General features: G+C 42.9%; 1 protein-coding gene across 1 annotated transcript in view; it reads right to left on the reverse strand.

Annotated features, from left to right (window-relative positions):
* The window catches only part of HS6ST1 (heparan sulfate 6-O-sulfotransferase 1), a 195,644-nt gene extending 191,050 nt beyond the window's left edge, over nucleotides 1–4,594 (reverse strand). The window contains exon 1 of the mRNA XM_075760871.1: nucleotides 3,572–4,594. Within this exon, the coding sequence (XP_075616986.1) occupies nucleotides 3,572–4,089 (518 nt within the window). The 5' untranslated portion in view covers nucleotides 4,090–4,594. The remainder of the gene's footprint in view (nucleotides 1–3,571) is intronic.
* Between the last annotated feature and the right edge of the window lie 11,679 nt (nucleotides 4,595–16,273).

Consider the following 16,273-nt stretch of genomic DNA (forward strand, 5'->3'; position numbering starts at 1 on the left):
CAGTCCTTTAACGGAAGAGAGGGAGAAGTTACTAATGGATCACTTCATAGATTTCTTTCTAATTCTGGAAGTCAAATTAAAGAACCAAGTTTGACTTTTTTTCAGAATCAACTGAAGAGATTAGATCTCTTGCAGTTTTTGGTGAGACAAATTTAAGGGAGCAGTTCACAGAAACTGCTTAGCCTCTGCTTTCTGAAGTATCATCATGATGACTCAAAGCACGCATCCTAGTATTATGTGCTTTTTAAAAAAAGCAGTTATTTATGCCTAACAGTACAAGGAATAAACAGGCCTCCAATTCCCAAAATCTTGGAATGTGCCCTCTACCAAAGCCATGAAGAGAAGTGCAGCTAAGTGACTTAACTGATAAACATAGCCAGCTTCCGAGTTCCCTGGAGTCCCAAGTTTTGCAGCCCACAAACAAATCAATCTCTTTCTTTTACTGGCTGTGTATAAAAGATAACATTTGCTTCAAGAAGTGCTTGTCCAGAAGTATTTTGAATACAAAACAGGGAAACGGGGAAAGTCACTAGCTGGGGGGAGAGGGGCGGGAACCAGTAGAGTTTGGTTTTGGTTTTTTTTCCCACGAGTGCTGACCCATTAGAGCTAAACCACCCATCTCTAACTGCTTACTATATCAATGCAAGAGAAAGAAAGAAAGAGAAAAAAATTTGCAGTCTTTGGCAGTCTAGGGCTCCTAATCATTAAGTCTAACACAGAACAGCAGAACAATAAAAAGAGCAATTGCATTGTAAATTTATGTACCATGCACAGGTTATGGAATGTAGTGCAATAGGGCACCGTGCAGTGATAAAACTGCATTCCTTACAAAGTTAACAGCTTTAAGCTCATGATTTGTACATGTGGGCAATACCAAATGACCTTCATGCTTTCCAACATTCACTAGAAGGTAGATTTATTTGTAATCACATGTCAGCTGTTTTGTTTTGGGGGATAAACATATAGTTGGAAGAACAAAGGTTTAAACTTTGCATTAAGTAGCTAATGCAGAGGCCAGTACATTAGGTTTAAAAGCTGAATTTGAAGACTGTACTGCAAAACCCAGAGTGGATAATATTAGAATCTGAGAGAACCCTACAGGAATAGTTGTTTGCTGCTACATTTTTTTTTCTTTCTCTTCTCTTTAGAAAGATAGATATTTTCATAGTTCAGTTCCATGATAAAACAGTGGCCTCTCTAGCATGTGCCTTATGTCCTGTTTCAAGCTAAGAGATCCAACATTCACAATTGAGAAATAAACTTATATTGTTCTTAGTGTAAAGGACATAATACAAGACTATACTTTTTCTAACAAAGAAAATCCATCAATTTTTTATTTTAAACATGCATTGCCTATCTCTTATTGGCAATTTTCTTAGACATGAAAGAAATAATAGTTTGGAGAAGATGCCTACTAAACTGGACTGCAGTTCAACAGAGCAGTATTATTAAAATAACCAGCAGCTGTTCATTGCACCAAAACCATCTTTTGTTTAAGAGACCAAGGCGATAAACATTAGATTATCTAAAACTTGCACATCATAGTTCTTACACTGCTGAAAATGAAATTCTAATTTAGATTTAAGAGAAATAAAGAGACCACATTAGCAAAACTATTCCTGGATATGCAGAGACATGAGGGAATGGGACAGGATTAACTATTTTTCCTGCACATCTAAAATCAAAACAGTTAAAAAGCATATAGTTCCTGATGTTCCAAAACAAACGGCAAACAAAATCTTATTTACAAGCATTTGAGATGAGGCAATAGGCTTCTGGTTCTCAACTTCCTATGGGTTGCAGTAAGGAATTTAATTGCTGCTTCACAACCTGAAGTGCCCTGTTCTCAGGTACCTATACAAACAAAAACCAACTGCTAAGTAGGACGAGACAGTTAAATATTGAACACGTAGCAGATTTGAGTACAAATTTACACACGGAAGCACACAAGGCACTGAGAAAATTCATTTATATAAAGACCTGGTCTTCATATAAAGTCAATGGTTTGCTAGCCAACTGCCAAGGTTCATAAAACAGGTAATTTTTTGTTTCTTTTTTAAATCAGATTTGAACTTTGTGCATTTTTCCTTACGACACTTCACTAAAATCTCAACAGCAACTAGACAGGCTTAGGATATTTTACTCATAGGTGTCTTCAAGCACCTTATTAATAAGAGACCACAGGAAAGCCTAAATACTCAGCCCTTTAGATACATACTTCAGGTTGCTGCTCCTGGGTCAGACAGCATGAGAGCAATCTGAGCATAGTACTTGGATGGCTAACAGTGAAATGGGTTGAAAACAGCAGCAATCATGACAGACAATAAAGAACCCCAGCAATCACACACAGCTCCAATGAAAGAAAAATGATTAAAAATATCTTTTAAACATTGAGAGAAAAAATAGTTATGATACTAAAACACACTTTTTTTTAAAGGCCACTTTTCACTAACAGGATTTTGTATGGTATTAACAATATGCATATAAATAAAGCATATGGCATAAGCAAACATTAGCATAAGATCTGGCACACCTTTAAGAATGAAACTTTAAGCAAACATATTACAAAGTATCATAATAAAGGAAGGTGTGCGTGGCCTTAGAAAAGTGTTCATCAATTAAAAAACCCTGTCTCCTGAAATGAAAGGTATACTGAGCAAAAAGAACATAATCTTTGAATATCTTAATATAAGCCACTGTTTTTACCGGAGTACTTCAAACAGAAAATTCCTCTGAAGCTTATCATTTACAAAGAGACGAACGCAGAGAGATAATGGGGTAAGAGGGCAGAAATAGACTGGGTGTTCAACGGGGATGCACCGAGGGGTGCTTTAGGGTGGCTCTGCCTCTTGCCTGGTGCACAGATGAGGGAGACACAAGGAACATGTACAAGGTAGCTCCTTTCCCTAAGAGATTTCATCTCAGGTCTCCCATCAAAATAAACAGCAAGGAACATGTGAAAGTGTTTAAAGGATGGTTTCTGCAATGTACAAAAAAGTATCAGGCAGACAAGGAGGATAAGACGAGGGGGTAAGCATGAGAAGTGGTGAGCTGGTGTGCCTCTCCTCAGTTGCACCGGGGCACAATTTCAGCTAAAAGAAAAAGGGGTGCACAGGTTAGGGCAAAGTTGATTACAAAGGCAAGCTTGAGACTAGGACACGGTGTAATGCGAACTAAAAGGTGGCAAGCGAGCTCTGAGATAAAAATGAAATGCTTCGAAAAGAAAGGCTTGCTAAGGGGCTCACAGAGGCTGCTAGAGCAGAAGCCCATGGGCTGAGGGTTCAGTGTACTAGGTACGTGGGAGGGAAAGAGCAGTGTATTTGCCTAGGAATGCAGAGGGAAGGTGCAGGGCACAGCCTGGAGGACGGGAGGGGAGGACAGGTGAACCGGCTGAGGAAAGGTTCAGAGCTGGCTGGGATACAGCACGTTAGCGGCACACTGCAACGCACAGGGAGCGGGGGCTCAACAGTGGAAGGACTCGGGCGGCGAGTGGAAGAAAGAGCGGCGGCGGGCGGAGGGGTGCGCGGCCCGAGGCGCCGCGGGGAAGGGGGACACGGCGGCGGGCCGGTACCTGGGCGTCTTGGCAGCGGCGCTCTCCCGGCGGTCCAGCACTCCGGGCACGCAGTTGGTGAGCTCGGTCCAGTCGGCGTGCAGCCCGCAGCTCCAGCCCGTGGAGAAGCGGGAGAAGAGCCAGGTCTCCCGGCGGTTGGGGCGGTAGCAGGTGCACTTCTTCTGCCCGGGCCGGCAGTCGCAGGGCACCTCCAGCCGCACGTTTTGCACCAGGTGGCGGCCGAAGGTGGTGCCGCCGGTCTTCTGGATGTGCAGGAAGACGATCACGTCCTCGCCCTTCATGTCGAAGGCGAGCTCCCGCTCCAGCTCCCGCACGGGGAAGTAGTACTTCTTCACGTAGTGCGGGTCCGGCGTGGGGAAGAGGTCCAGCTCCTCCGAGTAGGAGCGGCCGCTGGGGGAACCCAGGCTCAGCCCCGGCCCCACGTACTGGTACAGGATAAGCATGAAACACACCGAGACGGCCACGATCAGCAAGAACTTGCTGGTCCTCTCAACCATGGTCCTTCCCGCACGCTTCATGTGTCACCATCTCCCGGGGCTGCCTGCGCTGGGCAGACGGCGGCGGTGCCGGGGGGCGGGCGGCGGAATCCGGCGCCTGTGCCAGCCGCCTCCCCCCACTGCTCCCCGGAGCAGAGCCTCCCCGGGGGCGGCGGGCCGCTCCCTGGGTTGCCTCGGCTCCCCGCTGTCCCCGCCCGCCCCGCCGCGGGCAGCGCCGGGAGCGGGGCAGGGGCTAGCCCACAGCCAGCCGCTCCAGAGGGGCCGCGGCAGCGCGGCGAACTTGGGAGAGAGGGGCAGGAGGGGGGCGGAGAGGGACCGAAATGCAAAACCAGCCCCCTCCCGCCCTCCCCCCCCCGCTTCAGGAAGCCAACCCCATCCCGCCGCTGCCTCCTCCGCGGCACTCCGCCGTGCCCCAGCCCCAGCGGCACCGGCACGGCACTGCCCGCCCCCGCCGCCGGCCGCACACAGGCTCGGCTCGGCCGGGAGCGAGCGCTTCCTGCCCGCGCCGCCCCGCGCCCGGCATGCACAGCGCCGCCGCCGCCCGCGCCGCCCCGAGCCCGCCCGGCTGCGGGCACACACCGAGCGGCGGCGGCACGGCGGGCCCGCACTGCGCTCAAGCTCTCAGGTTGGCGGCTCCGCCCGCAGCCTTCCCCTAGCCTCGGCTCCCCGGCCCGGCCCGGAGCTGCGGGCGCCGCCGGGAACGCTCCGCTCGCCCGCGCTCCCCTGGCCCCTGCGGGGTGGCCGCTTAAATCGCTCCCACTCCGGCCCCGGGTGGGCTGCGAGGCGGCTGAGGCTCCCTGAAGCACTCCGCTCTCATCGCTTTATTTGCCACCGTAATACTAATCCCAGACAGCGAGCCCTGGCACTCCTCGGGGGCTAGATTTCTACTCCCTTTTTGAAACAACTATTATGAGTAACAAGAAAATTTGCATGGGAATAGGAGTAGGTCTTCCCACATGTGTCTGCTCCCGCTGCAGCCGCCACATGGGACACCACAAGCAATGTCACAACTGGATGCAACAGGAAAGTACTCTGGTCACAGAGAGGATGATGATGTCTGTGGGCAGGAAGGAGCCTGTGCACATCATCAGCCACATAATTTGGAAATAATAATAGGTGCAGTTGAGGCAAAAATCAACAGAGGTGTTATTTACAGAAAACTTTCCCAGCAAAATGCTTTCTGCTGATCTGTTGGGCAGCCTTCCATCCAGCAGCAGTGCTGCTGCAGAATTCATTTGCAATACAGTAGTCTCACAAATGAAGCAAAATGTTGGGAGACCCAGGAGCTGCCAGGTGGGGAGCTGGCTTACAGCAGTGTCCTCCGTAGGGCAGCAGTTAGCAGGCTGAGGTGCTGTGGTCAGGAACAGTGCAATAAGGACTTACAGAGGCCAGCCGGTGTGCTTACAGCCAGGCTTGATCACCTTACCCAAGCAGAGTCCTCTCCAGAAGGCACAAGAAGGGTCCTGTGGCAGGTCTGTCAGCTGGTGCTGAAAGGCAGGTGGGCTTCATTGCCACAGAGCGGCTGGACAACCCCAGGAAATCACCGTCCGGTGCCTCTCTGCAATGCCTGTAAATGGAGGAAGAAACAGAGCCCTGGGTCAGAGAGCACAGCAAGGCTTGGTGTCAAGGCAGTCATGCTGGGGCTTCATCTAGATATGAGTTGCTGACTGTGCAGAATTAATAATACCAACAATTGTTAATTTCTAGCAAAAAATCTCTGACTGAAATATGGTATCTCCTGTAATTACTGCTATTGGTGACAGTTTTCTTAAGTTTCCAATGCTATTTTACAATAGAAGTTACAACTAGGTTTTAGTGCTCCAGCACTAAAATATTCCCTTCACATTACACTTTTTCATCCAACTTGTGTCTTATAAAGACTGTAAGGAAAAACAAGCAGATGAGCCATTGTTAAACACTGGGTCAAATTTATAAGGGCTTAGGAGGAAATGAGATCCCAGATTTTAATTTGAACACCATGACTGATAAACCTGCTAGATTTTGAGATGGCTGCATTACTCACAAATTGTGGAGCCCCAGTGAGTTATGCAGTTCTTCCCAAAACAAGTAACAATAAAATGTTTATAGCACCCAAAAGCATCATATATTGTGTTCAAACCATTTATTTTGTTTGATATTTTCCTCTTAAAAGTCTGCTTCTGATTTTCTTCTTTTCATGTAGGCTAGTAACTCCAGAAACAATGATGTCATTCTTATACACAAAGTTCAGCTACATCCAGAAGTATAAACCCAATTTTAAGGTTTTAAATTTATATTATGATTTGGGAAATACAGGCATGTACGTGAGGTTTAGACACATGGTTAGACTATACACTGCAACATAAAAAAAGCAGAGCAGATTTTAGGATTGCAATGTGTTTACCTGTGGTTATAAACATATAAATATTTAGAAATGACAGAACTATGAAGAAATCTTCCGTTAATTCCAGTCATATGAGCTATTTATTGTTAATGAATTGTTTTAGCTGTAAGATATAAATATTTTGGCCTTTTTCTTTAGTTATACAGATGGAGATATTCTAATGGAGTTTGTTACTGATTTATATTTGCGCAAGTATAGTGCCTGTTAGTTTGTGAAAGAACATACTAAAATATGATCCATGAAGCATAAACAGACCACAAAGGAAAATACAGAGTTACGGCTGAAAATCTGCTGTTTTCTTTACGGCAGCACCTTCCATCTAGAAGTGGGAGACGGTGAACACACTGCAAGTGTAGGGAAGGCCTGTGCCCTTCTGATCTACACCCATCCATACAAGTACACGACAGCCTGCCGAGGAGACGCTGCAAAACCAGAACTCTGGGATCAACACTTTTATTTTCACTGAAATGCTGTGGAATCCTTCTCTGCTAATTCTATATGCTGCTCTGAAATGCTGGTATTTCAAAGGTGCTTACAGGCATGACTCACTTAAGATGATCACTTAAGCAAATACTTAAATTAATCCCTAGTTATACTCAAGGTAAAATTCCACTGAAGACAATGATAGAGTAGTTCTTTGCTGCATGGGGAGTTAAACATCAAGTACTGCATCAGTGCGAGTTTAGACCAGCATGTTTCTTAGATCAGAGAAGATCTGAGGGGAGTTAAAATAACAAGATCTACACATTCCCTGGCCCTTCTGTTGGAAACAACAGTGGAAAGAGATGAGAAATCCAAAAAATACAAGTTGTTACTGTTACCTGCTGTTACTGCCTGCCTATTCTCTGAGTTCACCTAGACCATGCATCTAGCTGTTAGCCGTCTCTCCAAGTTGACTCTTCCACTCCCAGGCCAGACCTCCATAGGCTTTCCTATGTCTCATCTGGGATTCATCACAGTAGGTCTGACTAGCTCCAGGAGCAGAACTCTGTTTCCTGTGAGGCAGCGAGAGTAACAATCTGCAATCACCAAGTTGCCTAAAAACTAAATGTTTACATAGAACGAAAGCATTTTAGAAGAAAAAAAGCATTTGTAATTTTATCTCTAACCTGTGGGCTGGGGGAGATGCATTTCAGATTTCCTCTTTCTGCACTCTTCTAGGCAAATGCAAACAGAAGATCCACCTTAGCCCACTGAAAAAGTTCTTTGACACTTTGATGTCTACCTGATTCTTTACATCTTAGTTAGGAAAAATAAATTTTGTACTCTGTTACTGGCAGAAATCCTACCCTCAGTTGTCCAATGGCTTAACTTGCAGTCATGCAAGTGTATGCTGCGATCTGCTGTCTCTCCCCTGTTTGTACAGTCCCCAGTAAGTCATATGGAAGCTCTCATACTGCACTCTGCCAAATGTCTCTCGTTCCACAACCAAGCCTCAGATAGTGATACTCCATCTCTGAATTCGTAACATTTAAAGATCATGCCAAAAGCTTCAGGAACTCCAAAATCAACTGATTGAAGGTCATGTTGTATTTAAATCTGCATTGATGCAAGCTAGGACTTTAAAAAGTGGTAGAAAAAATAAATCACATCTTAGGTGCTAGGCGTTTAAACCACAACATGGACTCCATGTGTTTTATTTTTTCAATATAATTTCCTTTATTCTGTGCTTGACACTAGACAGAAGACCAGATTTAGCAGTGGCTCAAATTCTGCTCATTTATAATAACATAAAACTGAAATACCTAGTGACTTTCCACTCCAGATCTATGTCAGACTGAGCAGAACCTTTATTAACACAAGCAGGTTGAAAGATTATATTGGGCATTTTCAGAGGAATCCAGTTGATCTAGAAGTATAAGTTCCATTGATTTTCAGATGACTAAGTCACTTCAGCTACATTTGAAAGGTCTATTGTTTTTGTACATTCCCTCACACTAGTTCTATTTGTGAAGGCATTAACTTTGAATTCTCGCTACAATAAAAATCAGACTGAGGTCAGGCTTATGCTAGCTAAGTTACCTGAGCTTGATCTACACTCAACCACTTTCCTAGTCAAAAGAAACCTAGACAGCTAAGTCAGCACTCATGATTTATTCATGGTAAGACATTGCTAGGAGTGAGATACAAAGATTAGAAAACCTCTTACAGATAACAAGAAATAAGCACAGACGTTGCAAATGCAGTCAAAAAGTATTTTATCATTGCTTGCTGCTGGCCATTGGATGCCTAAATATTTACCTTAAGATCTAATCATATATTCTGCTTTATATCCCACAGGGGCTATGTCTTCCCTGCAGAGAAGCTGAGAGAAGTGGCTTCGGTTTGACTTGGGGAAAGCTGTCCCGTTACAAAGCCATACTGACTTACAGCAAGATGCAATACTCTGTGTTCATCTGGGACTTCTAAGGGCCTCGCTTTGGCTCCCAGCGTGGCAGCCTGTCCCTTTTCTCCTCTTTCCAAGTAACTGCAGAGTGCATCACTAAGGGATGAAGCCTTCAGACACATGGTTACTAACAGTGAGGGCAAGCAGCACTTAGGCTTAGCTCTTAGACCTGTATGATGGGATGGGTCCACTAGTTTGGGGGTAAATTACTAACACCTGAGCTCAAGGTTTATGTATTTTCAGTTAGAAATCAGATGAAGAGCAACATCTGAGTTAATACTAATGTGAGGACAAACTCAGACATAGTACAGCTTATTACAGAAAGCCTCCCATGAGAAAACAGCAGTAGGAAACACATACCACCTCTGCCACCAAAACCTCAATGAAATACTTATCTCAAAGCCTAACAAATAAATAGCTTTATTAGGCAGGGGAAGTCTAAAGGCTTCTCAGCACAGAAGTGACACTAGTTTGCTGTGAACTAGTATAAGTTAGTTAACCAAAGCAGTAAAAAAAATCCTCTTTAAACACTTGCAAACCCTAAGAAATATCTCAATAAAGGCACCTTAAATAAAGTTCTACTAGTCACCATTAAGAAAAAAGAGTCTATTTACTTTGTTTCCCAAGGATAAGCTCTCTGTTCCCCCCAAATAGGTTGAAACAAACCACCTACCTTGTTTATTCCAATCTAGATTTTTTTTTTTCTTCTCCTTTCGGAAGAGTGGGCACACAATACTCTTATTTGCTTTGGTGACATGCATGTGTGTTTACCATATACCGACTGAATGGTGGGGAGTTACAAATTATAGGATTTAGCAATTGGCTTGTAATATCAATGCTCAGACCTATAGGAAAGTGTAGAATGGGTTTCTAAACTTACTTTGCTCATCCACTGCTGCTGCAGCATCAGGAGCAGTTCACAGCCATACATGTTTGCACAGAGTGGCAGCACTGACGCACCATTTTCCTCTGATACTTGTAGTCCTAGTTGGAAACCCATAGCATTTCGGAAACACTGGTGTAAAGACTTTAAGGCTTGAGTACTAATGCTGTAGGTTAGCCACAATACCACAGAGCTCTCTCAGCCAGCGAGGTGATCACTGCTCCCTGAGTACAACACAGTTCCATTTCAGTCAGGGAAGCAGGTACTGAAGATGCCAAAATCTATCAGATCTGGCAAGCCTGGTTCTGATTTTGGGCTCTTGCACTACTTTTTTTTAGAGCCACTGGAAACGTACTGAAGACAATCTTAAAAACCTTGGCAGGAATCAAAACAGTGAAGCCACTAACATCTGTCCTAAACAAAGGAAAGTCTAACTTCAGCAGCTACAGAGATCAAATCTGAGTTTTAGAACTAGCTTCACAGACCATGTGGTTATGATATCATCCCACTCCCTCTTCTCATGTGGATGCTGTGGATCTAAACATCTGTGTCTTAGGAGGAGATCAGCATATGACTAGTAAGACAGGGCTAGTTACCTAATTGTCTTTTCTGTCTTGCAAAGGGAAGATGGTTGAAGTAGATCCACCCCATGAGCCTCCATTTGTGGCTCACTGCTTTGAGACCTCCTGTGGGCAGACATAAGCAAAAGTTGAACTTACCAAAGCTGCATGTACATGCTGCCGTATGATAACTGCAGACCCAAATGTCTGTCAGGATCGTGAAACTTTGGAAAGACCTTAGCTGATCTTTCAAAATATATAAATGTCTAAAAGTTTAAGCAGGGAGTTGGGACTGCAGCTGAAGAATATATAATTTCTAAGGTATTAATCCACCTAAGGGAAGAGGTTGTGGGTCCACAGAGAAGGCACAAGGTGCCAGCTGTTCCTTATTCAAGCTCTTTTTTTCCTACTTGCACTGCAACAGCTGCAAGATGATGCTGTCTGGACTTGATGTAAAGGACAGGCCTGTTTGTTGGTGGCATATTATTAGCATTATTGCCCATTCGTACATAGATGTTAAATAAATGTAAGGGGAGCTTGGGTTCTACAAGATTTCACTTCCCCCCCAACTCTCTCTTATGCAGCAGCTGTCCACTGTGACATGCCTCTTAGCAGGGAACAAGTGTAACCCTTTCAGCCTTGCTCTGTAAAACCCCTCAGAACACAAACGGGACATAAACACTCGGCTTCTGGTAGGCGCATTAGTGTGACGTGTATCTAGAAACGCCAAGATGGCAGTCTCATCATGGCAGGAAGTCAGTGCAGCCAGCAAAGTTCCTGCATGTTGGCTCTATCTACACCCATAACAGGTATATAGTCAGTCAGAAAACAGTGCTGGAATAATTTCTGTATGAACAGCTTAGAAACTTTCTGCAGTGACCTGAAGCTTAAGATTGACTTATGGCTAAGCTTACTGGCATGGATTTTTTGTGTCGTACATGTTAATCTAAATATTAGTAGAAATATAACTTTGTTTTATTTTTACACTCTTCAGTAAAAGCTACCATGCAGGAGGAAGAGCCTTGTCTCTTTGCCATTGGGACTTACATAAACATATAAATGTCCTGTTAACACGTGCACTGTTTCATAATGTTTTATACCATTGTTTCCTTGATCTTGATCAAAAAACTGACAACTTAGTTTGGAAATTGCATTCTAAACCAAATGTGCTTACAGGATTTTTGAGATCTCTGTGTGATCCTCCAGGGAAAGCACTAATTAGAACAGGCATTCATCCTTCCTTGCTGATGTTGTAACATAAATAGTGAAGAGACAAAGCAGGGATGCTAAAGTTCATGAGAACTGAGATACACAAAAGTAACTAATCACTTTCCCCTTTAAGCCTCAAATTAAGAAGCTATGTAATGAAGTGAATAAGCTGAAAGCTATAAAATAAACTGACTATATAGCAATCATACGCTCAGAGATGTGCAGCTAAACTGGAAATGTGCTCAAATCAGCTCTTTGAAGGCTTTTAGACAGAAGTCAACCACCTGAAAAGCGTGAGGAATTTGAAGTGTACTACTTAATGGATTTTTTAAAAAAAGAAAGAAATTGACTGGCAAAGCCAAGCTGTGGATAATCACAGCCTCTGTTTTCTGTCCACAGGATCAGCTCTTTCAATTATGCTTCTTCTACAAGCGATGTAGCAGAAGAGCTGTAGATTTGACCAACAAAAGTCTGGATACTTTCTGAACAAACAAAGCCTCTGGTTTAAAAATCCACTGATGTGAAAAAAGTGCAGAAATAAGAAACTCCTCCATTTCACAATATTTCAAGCACCATAAAATTAGCTCAGAAATAAAGGAAATGGGAAGAAGTTTGCATTCCAGCTGACTCTATGCAGTAGGAGCTGCATGTCCGAGAACCAAGAGACGAAAGGCTTCCCCACACCGCACCCGCACACCTGCAGCTCAAGGCACTCCCAGACCGCTTGATGCTGCAAACCAAAGGGATTTTCCACAGTTGGTTTTATCACAGCGATTGTGATTGTCAGCATCCTATCAAAACAGTCTTTATAAAAGATACCAAGTCAATACTCGAGAGCACTAGGAAAAGGAATTTCATAAAGATTACGAGATCAAAACTAAGTCCACAACATTTGTAATTAAAGAAAAGCTACCATAAAAGGACCTCTTGAGTGTTAAACATTTTTAGGCCACAGCAACAAGAAAATTGGGAGAAAAGGCCGAAATACCACCAGGCAAACACTTTTGGTTAAAATTAAAAGTGGGGCCAATGTGGTGTGAGGCTGCTTGTCTGGACTGAATTTCAAATTCACTTTTCTGGACTGTTCAGCCCTAGGTGGCACTTCAATCCCTTTTTGAACCTTGCCACAGGGTAACTTACCAGAGATAAGACCAGTGATCCACCCAAACTGTACCTGATAGTGGTGACTTAAAGTGGCATCAGATAAAGGAGTGACCAGCTCCAGAGTGGATCATCAGTTAAGCCTGATAAGAGGCACACAGGGAAATAACTGCAGACCCAGCACAATCTCTGGAGTTAGGGCTTATACATTTCAAGCTTGATCTACTTAAGGCATTATACATAGTATATCAGTCTCTTAATTCTTTTCTTTTATTTGTACACTGAGCATCAGCAATACCTGGTGGCACAGAGTTTTCTGCCTCTTCAATTTTTATATAAATAGTCTTAGAAATAAGCTTAATAGATACAAACGCAGCACACTGGTATTACAGTTAGTTGGTGTGAAGGACTCATAAAAAACAGTGAGAGAAAAAGCAAAATAAATTTGAGCCTGTTAGTCTATACATAGCAGAAATAGAGAATTAGACTTTTAAACACTGTAAAAATGTATTATTTTAGTGGAAACGTAGAAGCCCCAACTACACTTTCACTAAGTCTCACAAGCCAGGTAAGCATAAAACTCTATATGGTTAAAAAAAGCAACAGAGCTACACTGAACTTGTGCTGAATTTTGTTCTAGATTTGACTCCTAGAGACTATTTCACTTAACTGATTCCTCCCTCTGCCATCACAATTCATCCAGCTCCATACTTTCATTCAAAAATGTTTGCCGCAATAAAAATAATCCTGCCTCATTCTCCTTTGTCAGGAGGAGGAACGGTTACAATTAACAACTGTTCACAGCCAGAATCACTGGAGAGAATTCCACATCGTTCCCTGAGAGACTGCAGTGCTACCTTCTTTATTGTACCACTTTCTAACCACTGGATGATGCTGGATGGAAACAGGAGAAATTCCAAGACTGCTTCATCACTGACAGTAAAATAGGACCTAAGAAAGACCAGCTAGTCCTGCAGATTTGTGCATGTTTTAAAGAAAAACACAGAGCATGTGCACTCTGCTGTAGGAAGCCCAATAACCTATTTCCTGTAAAATATGTATCACAGGAAGGAAAGAAACTGAATGTATAGATAGCAACTTTCTGTTAATTTCACAAGTGTCAATCTCTCCCTCCAATACATTTATTGTACAGTTGTTAAAGCAACCAGAGTTTTAATATGACTAGGGCCTTTCCTTTTAATTAGCCTTTTTATATCTCTTCTTTTTTACTCCAAGGTGATAAAGTTTTGTTTATCATCAATTAAATTCCTTCCTTACATTGCAGAGAGGATCAAAATATTTTTATAAAAGGTACCTTGCCGAGGCTTTGTCACAGGCCGTGCATTGGGTCTGTACTGATGATACAGGCTTCTGCACACTGCTGCAATACAAGATGCTTCTCCCTGCCATTTTCTCAGGTGGAGCCGATGTACTGTGCCCTGTGATGAAAACCTAAGTCTAATGTTGTTTTCCTTAATTAAAAGAGTATTAATTTGTAGGGAAAGGAAATACCTTCTTCTTGTTTAAAAAAGTGTTATAGGAATATTCTTAGTTAAAAATTGAAAGGGCTGAACTTAGGAAAATATGGAATACTGTTTTTAAGAACAATGACTATTTCAAAGTTAGTTTCCTAGATTTGATGAGAATTGTCATGAAAAGGCTACTGAAGCTAGAGGCAAGAGACCATTTTCCCTAACACTGGTTGAAACAGATACAAGTATCTGTTTCACAGAAACACAATTGCGCTTTCCGTAGGAACTGGACAGGGTAGGGTTTAAGCACTTCCTAACAGTACATAGGATCTGTTGCGGACCAAACAAACTTAAGGAAAAGGTATGCTGTCCAAGAAATGGAAGAAGAAAAATTTCTCTTTCCAGTCAGAATATTAGAGCTTTCCACATATCTGTCATTTTGGTAACCTCTTAGAAAACAGCTTTTGAGAACACTGAGATAAGAATCTCTGAACAGAAACAGGCTGTCTAAAACTATTCTTACAATGGAAATAGCCTTAAATAAAAGGAGTTCACACAGGCTAGATGTTGTTTAAAATAAAAGTGTTATTCTTTCTAGTTTGTGCTTGGCAGTATAATGAAATGTATTATAATAGTTCCCAGTGTGGATGCTCTTCTGTAACAAAATTTTGGAATAATCAGTTTACATCAAATGCAGAGTAGTTTGCTTTGGTATAACCCCCCTTCCCAAGCTATTTTTCTAGAGCCATGTCCATACAGAGAGCTATTCTGGAATTCTTACTGTGGTCATTTACTACCTATATAGACATGCTGTTAGCTTAGGTAGGAATTGGAAGAGATTATAGAAGTGCTCCATTTTGAAGGAGAACCACTTCATGAGTGTCACATCTTACGTTTTAAGGAACGTAGCCCAGAGTTTGGGGCTTTGTACCAATGTTAAACTATTGCATCAGTTCAGAAAAAGAGACTGACAGTTGGCTATACATTTGCATTATTAAACACTGAAATGCAAAACAACAGGCAAAATTACGGCTGTTGAAAACCAAAAGCCAAGTTGAGTAATTGTAATGCATTGGAGGATTTTAATTCAGAGCTTCCTCTGCTCCTGCTGCTGGTTTACCAGGTTAACAGTGGACTTTTTCTTGAGGGAAGAGGGTATAAGAAGGAAGGTGTTTAAACTTTGTCCATGATAGAGAAATGGAAATTGGAAAAAGGTATGTTGTATTCAAGCAAAAGCTATAACAAGGCAGTACAAGTGCACTCATCCACAGCATCCCTTGGAGGAATACATGAATCTTGCTGATAACTACTGCTGCCACCTATGAAGAGAACCTAAATATCCTCAGCGAAGCAGAAACCAAAAGAGGTTGTGAATACTTCATTATTGTTCTTCAGATAATCCAGCAAAACATACTAGAAAAAATTCCACATCATTCCTGGAGATAAATCCTGGAGAATGTTTTGTGTTGGTTTTGCAGAAACTCGGGTAAATTGTGGTTAGCACTTTACTCTGCATAGCTCCAAGGAGCAAACAATTGCCTGATAAGATCAGGCCTCCGTATAATGTTTGTTGCCACCGAACTGGCAAGAATTCCTTTAGATAACTTGGAGTCAAGAATTCCATGCGTGAAATTCTAGAAACCATACTAGAAATGGATATGCATCAAGCTGGTCAGCAGACTGCTTTGGTTTGGGTGTACAACAAATTCTGATCAGTAGAGAATGAAAAGTGTGCAGTGTTTTGTTACCACAGCTTTTTATGCAGCCATGCAAAAAAAAAAAAAAAGTGAAGTTGGTCCAGTCCAGCCTTCTATTGTCTGCCTGAGGCATGCAAGGTCACAGTCGACACACAGTTACCAATAAAGTGCCAAAGTGGATGCACTCCAGCGCACAGTTGCGTCAGCAGCTGTAAGCCCTGGACTGACAGTGCCTGATGTCTTCTGCCAATATAACCTCTAACAAAGATGCTCAGCTCTAAAAAAGTACCTAAAGTGTACATATTCCAGCAACAGACCAACAACAGCAACTGGAAATCAGCAAAATGGATGTGGTCTCTTTGCCAGCGATATCAGTTATACCACAAAAATTCTACCTTTACTAGTATTCATGTAGGCACAGCAGGAGCCTGCGTAGATGAGTGGTTCTGGCTTCACAGCAATGCTCAGGACAGATTTTATAGCAATTGTACTGAAAACAGCTGTGGAAGGCTAA

This window comes from Balearica regulorum, chromosome 9, assembly GCF_011004875.1.
Source record: "Balearica regulorum gibbericeps isolate bBalReg1 chromosome 9, bBalReg1.pri, whole genome shotgun sequence".
NCBI lineage: Eukaryota > Metazoa > Chordata > Aves > Gruiformes > Gruidae > Balearica > Balearica regulorum.